Genomic DNA, 21,218 nt, shown 5'->3' with positions numbered 1-21,218 from the left:
ACAGTAAATTACAGCTTATAAATGACATTCAGTCTTGTGTACGATGCACTGCCCTGGATCAAAGTGAGCAATATAAGCAATATAAGCAATAGAGTCACACTGCAATTGATGATCATCATAGAATTGATGAGAATCAGATTTCAACATTTGGAGGTTCCCAGTCTGTCCATTTCAGAAGTAGTTTGAAGATTTGTTATTGTTCAATCGCTAAGTCATGTCCGACTCTTTGCAACCCCAAGGACTATACCATGCCAGCCCCCCCCATCCTCCTCTGTCTCCCAGAGTTTGCCCAAATTTGGGTTCATTGCATCAATGACACTATCCAACCATCTCATCCTCTTCTCCAGGGGTCCCCAACCTATGGGATTGGGCTGCGGGCTCGATGGCTGGCTGGTGCGTGCACGCGTGGGTGCACATTCCCCCCACTCGCACTAGTGCCTGCAGCCCCATTTGCAGATGCACACGGGCGCGAACAGGGATGCTAGACACTACCTATGTCAAACCTTTGAAATGGTTTTGTTATGGAGATGCAGTAGCAGATTCTGGAAAGATTATTTAGAGCTCACAGTTGAGTAATCAGCACGGAAATCCCCTAAAATGAAAAAGACTGGAACGTCAAATTTTATCAAGGACTTAATAATTACCTAAATTCTATTCAAAGTAGATGTTATGCCTTAAGCAAGGAAAGATTAGGCTTTTTCAAACAGAAATATATGCAGCCTATCCAGATTGCTTCTCCTTGAAAATTGCTTCAATGAAAGAGAGAGGAATAACCATTTCATAGTTATACCTTTCATATGGGTTGGTCTCCATCATCATGTTTCTTAGCCACTCTAACTAGGAATTATGGACATTAGGTATGTGATGTACCTATTTAAAAATTGGCATACCTACCCACTATCCAGAACTTCCTTTCTTGGCAATTGGCCTATAGGGGCTTTTTCTAACCTGCTAGCAAAATCCCCCATTAGCTTTTTCTCTCCCCAACATTCTTCCTGATTCCACATTGCCGTTATGTAACAGTATAAAATAATTGGTAAATAAATCATTTTTATTTTTCCCTCTTTCCTTCTCATCTTTTGTATTACAAACTTATAGAATCCGCTATAAATCACTTTCAGTGTTTTAATAGAAAGACAGGTGTAAATATATTGACTGCCACTTTCTTACCTGAAATGTATAACTTACATGAATGGATTTTAAGTAGGTTTCCATGAAGTGAAAATGCCTTTCAGATGCTGTGTTGTTGATCCCTGGTAAATCTGGCTCTCACCAGAACCAGAACCAGAACCAGATGCACATACACACATGTCTTACCCTAACCGTAATGTACAATCACATCCTAAGTGCCTCTGCCAAGCACTTGTATAGAAAGTAGTTGTTGAGTTGAAATCAAGAACACATACACACCCACCAGAAGAGTTTTGGACAATAGAACTATTAACCCTGTACAAAAGCAGGATTAAAAATTTGAGAATAATGTCTATTACCTGTATATGGCATGTGTAAATGGCGTTGTTTGAGCCAAGAGCTGTGTGTGTAGTTAATGACTCATGAGCTATTCTAAGTATTTTTTTATGACTTGAATTCAGTAATAGTATTTAACAAATTGAACTTTAATCCACACACAAGAGAGGTATTCTTGGTTAGGTAGACTCTGAAATTTCTTTGGGATAGGTAGTATTCCCCCCTCCCCAAATCAGAATTTCAATCTGGAAGTACTTCCAGACTCAGCTTTGTACTTGAATGTTAACAAATAAATGCTTAAGCTTGTATTTCAATTCTGTCTGTTCTGGAAAAAGTTATGGCCTGGCTATAATATAAAACAGCTGCACTGGTTTATTGCTTTTGAATATTTTTTGAATTTATTATTCTCAAAAATAGAAGTTAATTTTAAAAACACTTGAATAATCAAAGACTCTTGCTGTTAAATAAATTACATATGTTATATTTATAGTATGAATCTACGAGTAGAAAATAGAAGCATGTAAATTCAGAAGTTCTTTCATATAAGAATTAAATAACATTTGATATATAAGCATTTGTTATATTTAATTTCGAAGCAAAATTATGAGCCATTATTCAACTGTTTTAGTGCTGTTTTCCACTGCCCTGAAATTCTTTATACCAACTGTTTGTGGTAAATTTGCAAAAGAAAAATTCAAGAAAGTCAATCACATGATAACAATGGGTTTAAGGGTTAGGGTTAGGGTTAGTATCACATATTTGTCAGACAGGAGGCGCCAAATAATCCTAGCTTTTTTATTTCTGGGGCATATTTTGGCATCTAAAATTCTCAACTTACCTGCGAGTATATATAGTAGCTGCACATCTATTTAGAAACTGGATCTAAAATAAAAATAAGTGATCAAGAACTTCAAGGTTTCTAACATACAGTATATATTCCAACCAAAATAATTACATTGTTTGAGTTTGGAGAAGTTAGATGAAAGAAAAAAGGCAAAAAAAACATACTTTCTATTCTTTCTTTAGATATGAGAGGATTTGTTCAGGTTGCATTATATTCTATAACAGGGGTCTTCAAACTTGTGGACTTCAACTCCCAGAATTCCTCAGCCAGTGTGCCTGGCTGAGGAATTCTGGGAGTTGAAGTCCACAAGTCATAAAAGGGCCATGTTTGGAGACCCCTGTTCTATAATTATCAAAGGACAAGAGAATTTCTGGAAAAGAGAAGTAAAAAAAAAAAGTCAGAAATATTATTCTCAAAATTCTTTTATACAGGGTGAATTGAAAATTAATTGCAAATATTTGTTTTTGGATGCACCACCTTTCTGGACACTAATCCATTATTAATCTTGACTCTGTTGTCCCAAATAAATAGGAGTCACACCTTTAGACTAAGGATTAGCATAAGATATTTTGATCTTCTGTTGAATTCAGTACAATACAGAACCATATTCCATCCATTGAAAGCAATAGACTACCTTGTTTTTCACTCCAGAATGCCAGAACAGATAAGGAACAGTTCATGTCCACTAGTACACAATGCCCAAACTGCAAAATAATGTCAATTAGTTGATTTTTAAATAATTGTTTCAAAACATCTTAAAAATCCATTAAAAGATAGAATTGATTAAATCAGTAATCAGGAAAACGCTCTCACTTTCTCAACAGAGAGAATGTTTCAGTTTGTTAAATTAATCCCACAGTATATAGGCAAGCATATAGGCACACAAACAACGAAAAGTAATCTATTTAACAAATATATTTTCAGTTACAATTTAACTAGAAGTTTTAACAGCTTAACAGGAGCAAGTAATCTCTCCCTGAAAAGAACAAACAGAAATAGCCAAGTCAACTAAATTATACTCTGTGTTGTGGCTTTTTTTCTCTTTTCAAAGAATTATTAAAAGTAATTTTGCACTCAGTGCCCCAATGCAAAATTACCTTTAATAATCATTTGTATTGGTAATACATAGATTTTTTTTAAATAGTACTAATATTTAATAGTATTAACATCAACACTTTTAGTGCTAATAATAATACAATGTATTGGTGTTAATAAATAGTAACTGTAACTATATTAGTTACATTAATAAATAGAAATTATAGATATGGCCAGATAGTGAACAAGAAAAGAAGCAAATCCACTAACTTAGAGGTGAGTCAGCAAAAGTTGAAAAACATGTTAGCACAGCACAGGGGGGGAAAAGAGCAGAACTATTTATCATCCATGCCAAAGTAACATAGAATGAATAGTCTTGAAACTTGACTAGCTTTAAAAACCTGCACACAATAAACACATCCTAAGTCCCATTAAATCAGCATAAGACAGAAACTTTGCTGTTTTAAATGCACTCTGAAACAGAGCATTAACAAAACCAAAGCACACACACACAGAGTGCAGCCACAAATACCACACAAACACATCAACCAACATTAGACAAGTTATTTCAACATTAGTCTCGTATATTAAACTTATTAATGCAAGCCTATGCACATATACCTTATCTGTCTGCAATATTAAATATAGCACATGCATTGTACCGTACATCTGATCCAGATAAATTCTAACTGCGCGCAGGAAACTTGGATTAGAATTCCACCTTCTAGAAGCTTCCTTTGGGCCTTTCACGTCTCTTATCTCCTCTCCTTCAGAGGGTTGTTATTGTTTAGAAAAAACCAAGTTCCTGAAGGAAAAAACAGGATATCAATCTGACAAATGAATAAATTAAAGCGTCTCCAGGACAATGTTTTTTGGAAAAAACAGCAATTACTTTCCAGGCATCTGCAAACAACAGTTTCTTCTGTCTGTGCATTAAACTGCTGCTTTCTTCTTAACACTCCAATCCCACAGTGTCCCATTCTTCCTAGGGCAATAGTAGCAGTAGTATAACCAGCCACTGCTAATAGATTATATAGGCTGGAAACAGATTGGAAAAACAGAAACTTATTACAAGCCAGAAGACAGCAGCAACACTTGGGACAATAAAAGATAATATTTATAACTCAGAGTTGAACTGTAGGGTCCTTGGTGCTCTCTGAGCTTGGTTATTTTCTTGCAGATGTCTCATTACCAAACCAGGTAACTTCATCAGTGCTAGAAGAGTTTGCTTTCTTCTGATATACTAAAGTATTATAATATGCAACGTTTATGGTACATAAAAAGAGAGCATACCTCACTGCCTTCTAGCACTGGTGATGTTATCTTGTTTGGTATGAAACATCTGCAAAAAATCCAACCAAGATCACTAAGGACCAATAGAATAGAATAGAGCTGGAAGGGACCTTGGAGGTCTTCTAGTCCAGCCCCCTGCTCAATCAGGAGAGCATATCATTTCAGACAAGTGATTGTCTAGTCTCTTCTTAAAAACCTCCAGTGATGGAGCACCCACGATTTCTGAAGGCAAGCTGTTCCACTGGTTCAGGGGTAGGCAACCTTGGCTCTTTTATGACTCATGGACTTCAACTCCCAGAATTCCTAAGCCAGCATGGCTCAGCTTGGAAACCTCTCCCTTTCCCCTCAGCATGGCTGGCTCAGGAATTCTACCATCTTCTGGAGTCCATTGAAGCTCACGCCTACTGCTTCAGTGACTCCATCCAGCCACCTCATTCTCTGTCGTCCCCTTCTTCTATTGCCCTCAATCTTTCCCAGCATTAGGCCCTTCTCCAGTGAGTCCTTCCTTCTCATTAGGTGGCCAAAGTATTTGAGTTTCAACTTCAGGTTCTGGCCTTCTAAAGAGCAGTCGGGGTTGATCTCTTCTAGGACTGATCGGTTTGAACGCCTTGCAGTCCAAGGGACTTGCAGGAGTCTTCTCCAGCACCATAGTTCAAAGGCCTCAATTCTTTGTCGCTCAGCCTTTCTTATGGTCCAACTTTCCAGCCTAGTGTACCATCTCCCTAATAATTGAATAAAAACTAAGCATAATGAATACTGCTACTAAATTGTGCATCATTGCTTAATTTAGAATTTGCAGGATGGATACAAAGAACAAGCATACCAAGGGCCATGTCCGGATGGCGACAAACTCTGAAGAAATGTATTAATAAATTGTCCGCAAATATACTTACAGTGCCAGGGGTCCTTCCTTGATCTGCTGCAGTGAACCTGAGTTCCGAGGATGTCTCTGAAATTCAATTCATGAGGAAATTTTGCAGGATTCAATTGTCCTCTGAATGCATATGATTAACAAGAAGGAAATTAATGTTTTATTTATATTCATCAAAGAGGAAGGGATTACACATAGGCACACAATAGAGGTGTTACATGGAAAGAAATGTTTGTCTAGCATGCTCGCATGCTCTGAGCCATGAGACACTCAGGAAGCAAAAAACATCAAATGGGTCAGCCATAGGACAATGATAAATAGGAAAAGAGGAAATATTTGTTTCAATTAGAAATGAAATCGGGGGGATAAGAATGTTTTTCCTGCCTTAGGAAGACTTCCTTCATACTTTCGGAGATAATTATCTTGGTTTTATCAGCAAAATTGAAGTTCTTATAAATCCAGTCATCTGCATCTAAAGATGGATTTCTTTCTCCAAGATTGTTAGGACTAAAATGAAGAATTCACTTGGCCATTTTATGTTATTTTGCAAGCAGGCAGGTGCATTCTGATTAAAATGCAACAGTGATCATAAAACAGTGAATTATTGAGAAAAAAAGCTGCTCTCTGCAGCATTTGGATTATTATTATTTCTCTTGCTAGCTTCCTTACTTTTGGAAGATATAATCTACAGTCCACTGCCTATTAAACTATGTCAACACCAATGCTTCATAGCTGTTTGGGAGAATCAGGAACAAATCTATTTTTTGTGCATTCATGCTAATTAAGCAAACAATAATATTTAGATAGTAATATTTATCCTGAAAAATAAATGCACTGAAATGAATGGCAATTCTGCGTGCATTTATTCTGGAAAATGAAGCTTTTCTCTTTTGAGACATATCTGTGCATCTGGGTGTGAAGAGTGATACAGACTAGAAATTGACTTACATAATAGATGTATTCATATGATGTTACTCGTGATTTCTGCCCAGAAATATATTCAGAACATTTTTATCTTATGAAAAAAGGCCTGATTCTATTTGCAAGTAGCTTATTCAACAAGGTGTTTACATCCAAATATTGACACATTGACACAATGCTGGTTGTATTGCATTAAATACATGTTATTTAGAATTGTTTGCCTGCATATGCAGCAAGAAAAAAAACCTTAAAACAGACCTGAATGGTTTCAGATGTATTGCTATATTTTGACAATAATGAAGGTAATTAAAAATACCAACAATTTATAGGAATACAATCAATAATACCCAAAGAGTGTTAAACTAATAAAAACTTACTACAGTTCTTAATATTTCTTATTGTTAAAGTCAAAAATAGAATTTAAAAAATCCTCAGGAAACTGAATATAGACCATTTATTAATAAACGAGTTTATTCAAAACTATAAAGACTATCTGTAGGAAATTAAATGAAAAGGTGTAGATCAGCGGTTCTCAACCTATGGGTCACGACCCCATTTGGGGTCGATCAACCATTTCACGGGGGTCGCCAAGCAAGGCTGTCCGCCATTTTTTTGTCCGCCATTTTTTTTTGTCCGCCATTTTTTTTCCCTTTTCTGGCAGGTGCCTTACCTCCCTTGGGCTGGGCCAGCTGGTGGTCGGCCTGCTCCGTCTCTGCCGCTTGCCAGCTATGCCTCGGCCAGGGAAAGTCCTCGACTTACGACCGGTTGGGTAGTCCTCGACTTACGACCGGTTTAGTCCTCGACTTACGGTCGACCGGTTTAGTCCTCGACTTACGACCGGTTTAGTCCTCGACTTACAACCGGTTGGGGGTCATGGCATTAAAAAGGTTGAGAACCACTGGTGTAGATAAATGTTCTCCACAAACAATTTATTGAGATAAGCTACTCTGATTGTATTTTTTCTCCCCACCCTGTTATATCCCAATGAATCAAGGAGACCCCTGCCTGAGTCTTTTCCAAATACTATCTTGATTCTCAGGACTTCAAGAAAGTTTCATTCCCTCTTTGCTTATATAATAGTTCCTGCCTATTTCTCTCAAGTCAATACCCCAATTTTCTATACAGGTAGTCCTTGATTTACAACCATTAGTTTAGTGACTGTTTGAAGTTACAACAGTACTGAAAAAAGTGACTTGTGGTTGTAAAACGGGGCAAAACTCACAACAACCACCTGGTGGTTAGCAACAAAAATTTTGAACTCAGGTGTGGTTATAAGTTGAAGACTACCTATGTGACTTTTTGTTCTTTCCACACAGAATAAATATTAATTTTGCAGTATTGGAGAACTTATGATTCAGATTCATGGAAGCAAAGGAATACCATTCACTGAAATTTTGTAACTTTATTCCAACATATCTACAATGCAGCTAAAAGGCTTTTTAAAAGGTGTGTGTGTGTGTGTGTGTGTGTGTGTGTGTGTGTGTGTGTGTAGGAGGGAGCAATTGCAGTACAATAGACACAGAAGGAAAAAGAAATAAGGATATGGTTCAACCAGCCAATGCAAATTATGGTTACTTGAAAATTTAAGGATAGAACAAAGGTATCTTCTGGTTGCCAGAAGACTTTATTGGACTTCATTTCCTTTATAAGCCATGAATGAGTCAACTGGAAGAAGAACGGGGAAAAAGTGGAAGGATGCAATAGTCTTACAAGAAGAAACATGGTGCTGGGGGAAGGGGGGAGCATACAAGATGCTGTAGCCAAATAGTACTGGGGGTATGTTAGATTGGAATGAAATGTGATAGACTAATCACTTGGAAATGCTTAAGATTGCTTAGAATAGAAATAGTATCTTTGAAGCAGAGCTTCAAAACATAGGCAGGGCATTATTTGTGATGGGCTGAGAGTTGGTGGAGGATGATATCTGTTCCTGGATTCAAGCCCACAGTTGTGATGGGACCTGGGCAAATTCTGAATCAGAGATTTTTACTTTAGGCTTAATCCTTGTTGTTGCACAGTTGTTCCATTCACTTGCATGACAAAAATACAAATCAGTACATCATCATCATCATCATCATCATCATCATCATCATCATCATCATCATTATTATTATTATTATTATTATTATTATCTGTTCACAACAATGTCAAGTCAGAGCTGCCAGTTCTTTAGCTGGTGTTGGTCTTCATACACATCAAGTTCAAGAATCTAGGATGTAATAACGCCTCAGTGTAGTATATAGGTGAATCCAAGTACTGTGGCCTTTTGCAATTGACAGATGGAAATTTTGTTAATGCACAGATTTTCTAAGTACTGGCCAAGATTTTTTTCATACGGCACCCAGTATGCCAATAACAACTGGGATCACGATAGCTGATTTATGCCATAATCTTTCAATTTCGATTTTCAGATCTTATTACTTTGTGTTCTTCAATTCTTTGTCTTATATTCTACTATCCTCTGGTATTGCCACATCAATTTATCCACACTTTTTTCTTTCAATCAGAGTTATATCTGGTGTATTGTGAGCTAAGACTGTACTTGAAAATGCCTGCTCATTGTCAACTTCTTTTTCAACTTAAAGTTCCCACCAATTTTTCATTACTGGTATATTATAATTTTTACAGATGTTCCAATGAGTCAGTTTTGGCAACTGTATTATGTCATTGACTATAACCAGTTTGTGCCATCTTGCATGAGCTGAATATATGATCTACTGTTTCTTTTGCTTCTTTGCATAGTCTGCATTTTTAATCATTCAATTTTTCAGTTCTAGCCTTGATTGCATTAGTTTTAATAGCTTGCTCTTGCACAGCCAAAATGGACCCTTCGGTTTCTTTTTTTAATGTTCCAATTATAAGCTATTGCATATTTTATCTTTATCCACTTTCCCCTTAATCTTTTAGGCAGAAACTGACCATGTAATGCATTTCCTTACCAGCATTCTGTTCAGGATTTTATTACACTATTTTGATATTCACTTTTTGTTCCCTGTACATTTAGTGTTTAATTTGCATCAGTGCTTGTTCTTGGCTGTCTTTTACATACACACTTTTGTTCTCTGATAGTTTGGATGATGATGATGATGATGATGATGATCTATCCAGCAAAAAAAATATTTACACTAGGTCTTTTCTAATGATTTGCATTCTAAGAGTTTGGGAAGAATAATTATTACTATTACTGTATTCTTAATAAGGAACAAATAAGTTATTTTAAATTATTTCTTAATTTATGTTTATATGCATTTATGTAACTTTATTTATTTTAGAAGAATATCTAGAAAAATGTATTTACATTTTCCCTCTGGGCATACAAATTATAGGCAGGTAAGATGAAGGGCTTTCATTAAATGAGATATTTACCAACTGAGGTGTAGTAAAAAGTTACATGCATAATCCTCAAGGACAATCTGTGAGAAGGTGTGGAATAAGGTTTTGACTCCACATGCCAAAAAATACCTATTTTGTGGGAACCTAAAACTCAGAAAGCAGAATTTCCTAGAGAAGGATGGATAGAAGTGCTACAAAGCTGTTTATCAATGTACTTAGAGAAGTAAATGGCTGGGATTTGCTATAGTAAATGTTTTTTTAAAGAGCATTATTTAAAGTAAATCAATATTTTGATTTGAGGCCAGGTCCTTAAAACAGCCGATCTTCATTTATGGCTTTTGACTTTCTTTGCCCATTCACAACGAGCAAATACATTGCAATGAGTATCCCATGTATTTTTTTTAAGTATGCCTTGTTTGGTTAAGGCAAATCATTTTCCAAAGCACACCCTTGGAATATTCTTGCTGACATAAGGTGCATACAGCTAGTCACCACATAGCTACCATTGATACAGTGACCACTTGAATTTACGACTGCACACTGAATCAATGGTAGCTATAGAAATCCTTGAAGTTAGAGCCACTGCAGCGCCTCTGCATACATGTGATTAAAATTTGGGTGCTTGGAATCACCACTCACCTGTCTCTTCCCCCCAGTCTGTTGCTTGCACTCCACCACCACCTATCCCTGCTACTTCACGTACCAGCAGCTTTTTTCTCCTGCTGCTGCTGCTGAGGCAGGTCTGGCCAAAGCAACGTTTGCTCCCTGACAAGGCCTCCCTGAAGCCTTGCGAAGGCCTCACAAAGGGCCTATGCATAATGAGCAATCATATTTTATTCTTATAGGCATTCGCACAGACTTTCCTTTTTTTTTCTTTATAACCTAGCCTTGTTGAAATCTAAGGGAGTTTTACAGTTTTTAAAATGTGTTGATTAATTAAATACTGGGTTGAATCTTGAAGCTTTCTGAAATACTAAATGTGGTCTCCGCCTGCACGGAAAACACTTGCTCACAACTCGATAATATATTCAAGTCTGTTTCATTGCCGTGCCAGTTTAATTGAACCCAGTCTAGAGAAAGCATACTCCTCCTCTAGTTTTAGTTTAAAGCAGTGGTTCTCAACCTTTTTAATGCCGCGACTCCCAACCGGTCGTAAGTCGAGGACTAAACCGGTCGTAAGTCGAGGACTAAACCAGTCGTAAGTCGAGGACTAAACCGGTCATAAGTCGAGGACTACCCAACCGGTCGTAAGTCGAGGACTTTCCTTGCCCGGGAGCGCCGCGCATGCGTGGTTCTGACCCCTGCGCCAGCCGAGGCATAGCTGGCAAGCGGCAGAGACGGAACAGGCCAACCACCAGCTGGCCCAGCTCAAGGGAGGTAAGGCACCCACCCGAAAAGGGGAAAAAATGGTGGACAGCCTTGCTTGGCGACCCCCGTGAAATGGTCGATCGACCCCAAGTGGGGTTGCAACCCATAGGTTGAGAACCGCTGGTTTAAAGGTTAAAATAAACAAAAACAGCTTTTTGCTGGTCATATGCAAGCATTCAAGGTCCATAACAGGCTCTGAAAATAAATCTATACCTTTTCTGCCTGATTTGGTTTCCGCGTCTAACCCTTATCCCCGTGTATTCTTTGAAAGTTAAAATATATGCGCCCTGCCAGAAGGAGCATGCTATTGCTTAAGTATTAAAAATGAGATCTGTAGAATTCTGTTAATGGAATGCTCAGCTTTTGTCATTTGTCATTGTAATATACAAAAATCCCACTTTTTTTCTTGCAATCGTTGATATCCTGGGAAGGGGAAGGGAACATCTGATCTTCAGTTTCTCACTATTCTAAATCAAATATAATAGAAAAATAATATGGATTATATCTGCATATACTGGCTGCTAAGAAAATAGGCAGAATCTATCTAGTGCTTCATTTATTTTATCTAAACTTTAGCTGCCAACAATTGCTCATAGCTTAGTCACTATTACTAAAAAGTTGCAAATTATGTATAATGCTTCTGATACATGTTCTTTTAGTATAATCCATACTTTAATCAGCCTTTCCCAAACCTGAAACCTCCAGATATGCTAGGACTTCAGCTTCTAGACTTCTAGTCTACAATTGAATTATACCAGACATGTAGGCAGTGGTGGGATTCAGCCAGTTTGCACCAGTTCGGCAGAACCGGTAGCTAATTTTTTATTGCCCAGGGCCAGAATGGGCTTCCGGAAGTGGCATCCACCTAGAGAACCGGTTGTTCACATATTTGAATCCCACCACTGCATGTAGGTACCTATGAGCTCTTTATGTCTCTCAAACTATTTCAGAGGTTTATAAAACAAAAAACTAACTGCACATCTCAAAGTAATTTCCACTGGAATATATTCTCCTTTTTTCAGAAAACTCATATATTGAATTTAGCCTTTAAACTGGGGGAGGATAAAGGAGTGGTTGTTCTTCCTTCCAGCTAAGGCTGTTATTCTCCAGTCATTCTCCCATGTTTACGAACATCATAATCCTAGTCTTCTTTGGCTAATCATATTGAGCAATCAGCACACATTTATCCTTTAGGTTTTCTCTTGTTGACTTCCCCTTTTTTCCTTCATTTACATTGTCCTTTAAGCAACATTTGAGTACTTGCTATTATCAGTAGATTATTATGATCTTAAATTCAACTATCACTAGACTGCCATTATATAGATCCTCAAATGATTGGCCCAAATGGTCATGTTCTACTGTACAACCATGCAAAAAAAAAAAGCTGTTTTAATTTCAAGCAAACATTCCTCTTGTTTTGACGTTGTCTGAATTATATTGCTTTATTTATTATATTGCTTAAAGAAATGTATAAATATTGTATATATCTGTAGACTGCTTTGGAGATAAAAACAAGTTTGCTTTTAGAGGTTCTTGCCAAACGACCGTTCATTTAGTAACTGTTTATAGTTGCAACAGTGCTAAAAAATGTGGCTTACAATCAGACTTTGCACTTGTCACAGCATTCCCACAGTCACGTGATTGTAATTTAGGCACTTGGGAATTGTTGCATATTTATGAAAGTCACAGCATCCTACAGTCGCATTTAAGATCTTCCCAACTGGCTTCTAACAAGTAAAGTCTGTGGGAAAGCCAGCAGGGAAAACCCAAGTGGTAGCCATGTGATGCCTGATATACATATGTATGTATACAGCATGTCTATATGTGTGTTATATATGTGTACACTTTTGAGAGCAGGCAACAGAATTTCATTTTTAATTTGTGCCAGTATGCCCACAGTAAAAAATGACAATAAAGTCAGTCTATCTATCTATCTATCTATCTATCTATCTATCTATCTATCTATCTATCTATCTATCTATCTATCTATCTATCTATCTATCTATCTTAATCATTCCACTGTTTAACAATAAATTTTCTGCTCTCTAGTACGGCCGTTAGTCAAGGACTACCTGTACAGTATTTTTCAAATCCACCTCTATCTTTTTTTAAACATTGATTTGAAAGAAGTAAAAAAGTTTTAGTGAGAAAAAGAATGTCTGGGTTTCATTGGTTGCAGGCTCTTCCAGAGGACCCAGCCCCTTAACAATGGGTGCACAAGACACCCTCCCTGTAGCTGCAGCTTTCACTGAAACTGTTAATGCGTACTTCAAAGGAGCTGATCCTAACAAGTAAGCGTTGTACTTTTTTTTCTCTTCCTCTTCCCACTTAGTTGGCAATTCAGGATTGGATTTATACTACCCATTTCCTCTTGAATACCCTTTGTTCACAATATAGCAACAAATCTAGAGAAAATATTTCCTTTCATCAGACACATATGTTGGGGAATAATTGTAGAATGGCAAAAGGGACACGATATTTTTTTTAAAAAATGACAGTCCTTTAAATTATACTTTCCAGGATTTAATTATATTCTTCTTAATGATACCCATTTTGTTAGAGTTCTTAATATACCCCTTAATGTCCAGTGATTAATGTGCCATTTAATTCTTCAAATATGCCTTAATATCTAGGGATGACAAATTAGGAACTAATGTACTTCCTCATGGAGATAATGAGCCATAATAGAGATTTTCTCTTACCACCTCCACCGTCCGCAATGCTATCAGTCTCGGGAAACTTTCTGGAGCAAATTTCCAATGGAAAGGAGCAGGAAATAGAAGGGGAGAGCAAGTGCCATATTTCTCCTTCTATCTTCAGCCCTCAGAAGTACACTTAGTGAAATTCTATTCTATACAACTCCAGACTCAACCCAGAGATTGTTTCCTAAATTTTGTACCACATTTTCAGAATCACTAAAACCAGCACAAATATATCCCAAGGCTAATTCAGGCCATATGTTATGACCTTTCACCTTTAGGACATATATCAGTTGTGTTCATGCAAAGATAGATATCATATAATTTAGAGGAACATAATAAATCAAAGAATGTAGCTTTATACATTTTTCCTGGCCATTGATCTTACTTTCTAAAAATTGTTTTCTAAAACATTTTATTGTAATCTTTTTTTAAAAACATGAAAATTATGGGTATAACTTAGTTTGTAATTCTGACATATTTGAAGAACTTGCATTCTTTTTAATAGCTTCACAAATTCTTGAACACCATTTTTCATGTTTCCAAATGAGTGTATGATAGATTAATTCTATATGGATGCCTGAAGCGGGAGTAGAATATGCTGAAAATAAGAAACCAGACTATGCATACGTATGTTTTGATTCAAAACTGGTTAGCTGTGCATAACTTGTGTGCTCTTTTTTCTCTGCCTGCCATTCTTTTGATTCTGAAGATGTATAGTAAAGATTACCGGAGAAATGGTGCTGTCATTTCCTGCGGGAATTACTAGACATTTTGCCAATAACCCTGCTCCAGCTGTTCTAACATTTCGTGTGACAAATTACAACAGATTGGAACATGTTTTGCCAAATCCTCAACTTCTTTGCTGGTAAATATCATGGTAACAGGTTTTTTTTACGGGAAATAGCAATTTTTGCACTTTTGCATATGTTTATGGCTTATGTTGTTGATTTATTAATTGATTTTTAAATTGCACTGAACCTTTTTTTTTCTGCTGTTCTTTGAAAAAGCTCCCAAACCAAACTGGCTCTAGTGTAATACTTAGGTTAGGTAAAAATCTTGTTTTTAAAAAGCATGAACGTGATTTCAAAACTCAGAAGAAAACAATCTCTTACCCCAAGAGATTGTGACATAGGTCCAGGGATGAGATTCAGCCAGTTGGCAGAACTGGTAGCTAATTTTTTGTTGCCCAGGCCCAGAATGGACTTCCGGAAGTGGCATCCACACAGAGAACTGGTTGTTCACATATTTGAATCCCACCACTGCATAGGTCCATAGGTCTTCTTTACTCCACTAGATCACACGTTGTTAAGTTTATTTCCCCTAGCCTAAAGAGAAATTGTGTTGCTGGAATTAACTATAATTTTAATACAAAACTGACAAATATTTATATTGATGGAAATGGCATGTGTACCTCCTGTTTTAAATTAATGCAGTGACAGCACTCATGCTGATGCCAACACAAAGGAGTTCTGGGTAAACATGCCAAATTTGATGACTCATTTGAGGAAAGTGTCTGATCAGAAACCACAAGCAACATACTATAATGTGGATATGCTTAAATACCAGGTATGAGCTCCTTTCTGATCTTGCAGCGTCTATAATCATCGTTTAATCATAAACCCTTCAGATGTTCATTATGAAACATTTCTCTCACACTCTTTTCCTCTCTGTGTCTGCTGGCTCATACAGATACTAAATGTTCTTTCTATCTTACAAGGTATCAACACAGGGTATTCAATCTACTCCACTGAATCTTGCAGTGAACTGGCGGTGTGAACCTACAAGCACAGATCTACGCATAGACTACAAGTATAATATAGAGGCAATGACTACACCAGTAGCTTTAAACAATGTGCAATTCCTTGTTCCTATTGATGGTGGAGTGACAAAACTACAAGCTGTGCTTCCACCTGCCATTTGGTATGAACCAGAGGTGTTCCTTGAACTCTTTCTTATTCCATCAGTGTACTTTTTTGGTAACTGAAGTTGAGTAAAACTTTTGGAGAGCCTGAAATAGTCTTGGCAAGCTATAGTCATTAAGCGCCATATGCTTATTAAAACTTTGGCACAACTTTGTCTGTATAAGTATTTAGCATTTCAAGTATGATGAGAAAGAGCAAACGGCACTCAGAAGAAGCCATCTCTGTTTCTTTTGGGGGGTTATTTTTGTGTTTAATATATTTCTGGTATTCTTATTTGTTTTTAAGTGTTTTTACAATTGGAAACGGCCCAGAGTCACTAGAAGTTGTGTCGCATATACACTACATAAATTATTAATAAGGGCTTCAGACTTTGTGAGAGTGCAGTACCTCTCTCCAGATTATTAGGGCAGCCATGCCTTTTTTTCAGGCTTCTTCACAAATGTGTGTGTGGTGGGGGGAATTGCCATAGCTTCAGTGAGTCAACTCCTTAAGACAATTTTTAAACAGCCACTTCTCTTTTAGATTTGTGCAGAAGCCTCAAAGAAGACATGGTTGCTTTAATGCAGTATTTTTCAAAGTGTAGTCTCAGGACCCCTAGGAGTCCCCCAAAAAACCTCTCAATGGCCTCAATATCAAAATTATTTGCCAGCCAATGTTGAAACATAATACAATATTAAAAATTCCATCAAACAATCATGAGAAAGGCAGTAAATGCATCAATTTTAATTTTTAGTTCAGGAAATATCAATAAATATAACACCTACAAACAAAAGCTCTTTTAAGATTCTCCATAATTTGTAAATTTGGTCCCTGCTTTAGTTTATAGCTAGCAGTAACAGTGATGAGTCTTCTTTCAATGCCTAAACAAGGGAAAAACACATTAGCACAGGGGTCCCCGACCCCCGGTCCGTGGACCAGTACTGGGCCGCGGCATGCCAGCAACCCATCCGCACAAACAAGAAAAGCCCCATCCGCGAGATGCAGGCAGCACACAAAACCACACCCCTCTGGTCCCCCTCTCTCCACGGAACCTGTCCCCGGTGCCCAAAAGTTTGGTGACCTTTGCATTAGCAGACAGATTGCGGAGAAATAAGAGAGGGATTGCCAGGGTGGGAACAGAAAGGATTACCTATCTATCCATCTCTTTGCTTTTAGATTTCCCTTGGCAAATCTCACTGTAGTCTTAATTGCAGGAAAATAATGGACAGGAACGGGTCTATTGTTGCTATGGTACTATTTGTACCACGATTCAGATAGAAACATATATATCATTGATTCAGATATATGTACAGAATGCAAATGGGTATGGAACTTCCTGAATTCTTAACTCAAAATTAAGGAAATATATTGTATACAAGTGTAACATACTCATTTTAGAGCAGCGCCCCCCCTTTTGGGGCACCAGGGACTGGTTCCGTGGAGAGAGGTTTTTCTGTGGACCAGAGGGGGCGTGGGTTTTATGTGCTGCCTGCATCTGCAGAAGGGGATTTGCTTGTTTGGGTGGACCAGTTTCTAGCATGCCGCAGACCAGTGCCGGTCCACAGACCAGAGATTGGGGATCCCTGTTTTAGAGCATGGCATAGTAAACATTTCAAATTCAAAATGCTTTAAGTTTTAAATTAGTACTTCTGACCACTTTGGATGTGCAGCATTTTAAAATAAAAACAACTCTATTTTGAGTCTGAAACAAGACAATTTGAGAAAAAAATAATTCCAGCCTAGAACTTTCAACTTGAAAAAAGATGCCTAGAGTAGCCCCCACAGCAAGATAGGCGGAAAATAAAGTTAACAAATAAAAACATATCTTACATTCAAAACATTTTGCATAACCCTACTTTATCCCCTTATTCAACAAAAAATAATTGAAGGTATGACATAAACAGAATTTAGATGGGTGATACTTAATTTGCTTACTGTATATTCTAGAATGGAATACAATTTTTCTAGAAGTGTTCTTCAGTGTTCTCTATCTTGAGAATTTTTTTCATATTTTTAGGAATACTGAACAACAAAGGATATTGTGGAGAATTCCTGATATTTCTCAAAAATCTGAAAATGGAGGTAATCATACAAGTTTATATTCCTAGTAAAACTTTCTTCCCTTTCATCATTCTTTGATCAATCGCCCATATCTTTTCAAGGTAGTTAAGATATTCAACTAGAAATAGACTGGAATAGAAAGCATATAAAATATATGATGCATATAAACAATACAAACAATGTTGTTATATAATTCAAAAAGATATTCATATATTGAACAATTATCCGTGTAACACCAAATTAACAATTTTGTGAACGTTAAAGCAAAATGGAGCCCTAACTGAACAAGCCAATATTATGTGAGTACCTAAATAGATATAAAAAAAAATTTGTCATTGAATTACACTTATCTTAACAGGAGATATATTTAATATTTTTGAACCATGGACTGATTCCATGATACCAAACACTTTGATCTGTTCCAAAGTTTTCAAACATAGCTAAATTTACCATAGCAGTAACTTCTTTGCTTGTAAACTTTAATACAGTGTTAGATATAACTAAAACACATTGTAATAGTTATACTAATACAGGAGTTTTAGTTTCATCCAGTGCCTCTGGGACAAATTGTGAATTCCAACAGTAGGTTGATTCAAACTTGGCATTCTGGCTGGGGGTATTCTGGGATTGAAGTCCACAAGTCTTAAAATTGCTAAGTTTGGAGACCCTGGGTTAATTAAATACCCTGCCATTTTGCTATTTAGAGTAGTTTAAATTCCTCAAGTAGTGGCTCAAATGGCTTAAAGCTTAATTTGCAATAGACTGATTTAAAGCTTGAATACTTTAACTTATCCATATCTTAAAAAAATGTTTATTTTCAAACTTCAATTATCTCAGGGCATAGGTTTGTCATGTGAAAAGACTAGGATGCAGTCCAAACCTTATGTTACACCAGTATTTTATTAATGGGCTTTCTATAGTCTAGGCACAAGACTGCGTTGTTTTCTATATTAATGTACTTTGATGAATTTTCTGTCTGAAGGGGTGGGTTCCTTGCTTGCACGATTCCAGTTATCTGACGGACCAAGTAAACCTTCACCCCTGGTTGTGCAGTTCACTAGCGAAGGGAGCACTCTGTCCAGCTGTGATATTGAACTTGTTGGAGCTGGGTATCGTTTTTCACTTATCAAAAAGAGATTTGCAGCAGGTAAGGAAAAGCTAAATTCTATTTTCCTACAGTGATATTAATGATAATTATAAGCTATCTCAGATTCTTGGGAAAGACTCGACAGGAAAAATGCCAAATTCAGTCTAAACGTCTGACTGTGTGACCAACAATAATAATTAATAATGAAAATGTGTATCAACAAAAACAATTGGATTATTAGATGTGATAAGTATGGTTTCAGTGCCATTTGCACCTAGTCATTCAGGTGTTAGAAGGTGCCTGGTCAAATTTACCAACTAAGGATTTCATGAACAATGACAGCCACATATTTCAGTTTGTAATTCAACCAGGAAAACAAGTCAGTCAAACTCCACTGGAACTGCACATGTGCAGGCAAAAAAATACAACTTCTCTTTCTTGGTTATTTTCCCATATGTCTGCTTCTGCACTTTATCTCAGTCTGTTAAGTAGATGAAGAAGTCAACTAAAGATTGAAGAAGAACAAGATAGCGTTGTGTAGTTGGTTGATTATATGTTTCAACCACGATCAGTAGTTTAATATATTAATTTTATATAATTTGCCGAATCAGGAAGCAGACCAATGTTCTCCGCTGTAGTTCCAGTTGTGTATGAACTAGAACTTTTGTCAACTTCAGTACATAGGAAGGATACCATGTGGAGAAATCATTTACGTCACATCTTGACAATTTTTATTTAAGACATTTATGAGTGCTAAAAGTGTACCTTTTATTACTGCATTAAGTCTTTTTTGCTTGATGTGTATCCCCCTCCCTACCCTGCAGTGGATATATATGATCTGTTTTCCTAGTTTTTGCTTCTTTCTTTTCTAAAATGTAAGATGTCCAGAAACATCTGGAGTTGTATAGCTTCCAATAAATAAATAAATACATCTATACTTCTTCCTCTCGCATCACAAAATTGTACAATGAAGTTCATGTTTCATAATGGTCTCATCAACTATTTAGGTTTCATTTTGATTCTCATAATTTAACTCAGGGGTAGTCAACCTTGGCTCTTTTATGACTCGTGGACTTCAACTCCCAGAATTCCTGAGCCAGCACATTCTGGGAATTGAAGTCCACGAGTCATAAAAGAGCCAAGGTTGACTACCCCTGATTTAACTGGTACTATATTTAGTTGATAACAGTGTGTTTATAAAAATAAATCTAGGCATTACAAATATCATTAATTTTTCTTTTTACATGCTTTTAATTATTTTTACAGGAAAGTACCTGGCAGATAACTAACTGAAGTATATGCAAGTATGTTGAAAATCCATATAGCTGAGGACTGCGTGGTTGGATGGCTTTTATATGCTGTTGAGGGGAAACTAACTGAATCCTGTATTGAGGACATTTCTGTTGAAAGCATCAGCAATTCAACTTTTCTCTCTCAGAAAATGCCATGTTGATCAGTCCTACAGTATTTACTTCTAGATGTAATATTGTTCATGTTTTAAATTGTAATTATTGTATTTGTAAATTGTATTCATTCTAGTAAGGCTGTATTTTGGCAGTTAGACACTTGAGTTTTAGCATTTTATCGTTCAAGAAATGGGTGTAATTTCAACTGTGATATATAAATTTAATAGTAGTAATGTTGAATGAGACAAGCTTTTGGAGGCCGATGCATTCTGTCAATGTATACAATTTGAACACAATGCTAGCTGTGAGAAAAGGAGTGCCTCAAAAAGAACGTCAAAATTAGCTCACCTGCAAATTCATTATTTTTTTCTGTTCGTAGCATATATCATACAAACATAGTTACATAAATAAACAGATGTGTCTTTTAAGTATTTAATTGGTTTAACTTCAGAACATCTCAGAATAAATGTTGAGGTGATTATAGTACAAATGTAGTTTTTCACTTTAAACATTCCCATCATGTCTGAAGTATGTTTGAAAGGGGGAGGGAGAAATTTTTGGATAACTGTTAGAACCTGCGGCTGAGATAAATCTTGTACTGAGATAGCTGTTTCTTTTTGTTAGTCTAACATGAGTGAACATGAAGATAAAGGAAGAGCACAAAGATTTAGAAATATTTCTGCTATGCAAGCTTCATGCGGCCTTCCTCATCCTGGTACTCTGCAGATATGCTGGACATCAGCTGCCGTGCAAGCACCAGTTTGGGAAAGCTGGCATAAAAAAAGGAAGGAAAGCACAGAAAAGGCAGCAAGGCTCTTCCCACTATTTTCACTAAACCTGGTGCAAGGGAAAGCTGACTAACAAATAACTAGAGATGAAGAGAAATCCTGTGGTGGTGGTGGTGGTGGTGGTTTTATTTTTTACCCTGG

At 36.8% G+C, this 21,218-nt stretch overlaps 1 protein-coding gene across 1 annotated transcript in view; it reads left to right on the top strand.

Moving 5' to 3' along the window:
- Window positions 1–20,172, top strand: part of SGIP1 (SH3 domain GRB2 like endophilin interacting protein 1) — a 116,497-nt gene extending 96,325 nt beyond the window's left edge. The window contains exons 19-25 of the mRNA XM_029287069.1: window positions 13,312–13,423; window positions 14,544–14,699; window positions 15,268–15,400; window positions 15,552–15,754; window positions 17,753–17,817; window positions 18,779–18,943; window positions 20,150–20,172. Of these exons, the coding sequence (XP_029142902.1) occupies window positions 13,312–13,423; window positions 14,544–14,699; window positions 15,268–15,400; window positions 15,552–15,754; window positions 17,753–17,817; window positions 18,779–18,943; window positions 20,150–20,172 (857 nt within the window). The remainder of the gene's footprint in view (window positions 1–13,311; window positions 13,424–14,543; window positions 14,700–15,267; window positions 15,401–15,551; window positions 15,755–17,752; window positions 17,818–18,778; window positions 18,944–20,149) is intronic.
- Window positions 20,173–21,218: the final 1,046 nt, after the last annotated feature.

Source organism: Protobothrops mucrosquamatus, unplaced genomic scaffold (genome assembly GCF_001527695.2).
Source record: "Protobothrops mucrosquamatus isolate PMUCROS unplaced genomic scaffold, P.Mucros_1.0 scaffold_18, whole genome shotgun sequence".
In the NCBI taxonomy this organism is placed as follows: domain Eukaryota; kingdom Metazoa; phylum Chordata; class Lepidosauria; order Squamata; family Viperidae; genus Protobothrops; species Protobothrops mucrosquamatus.
This window is presented reverse-complemented; position numbering and strand designations above follow the sequence as displayed.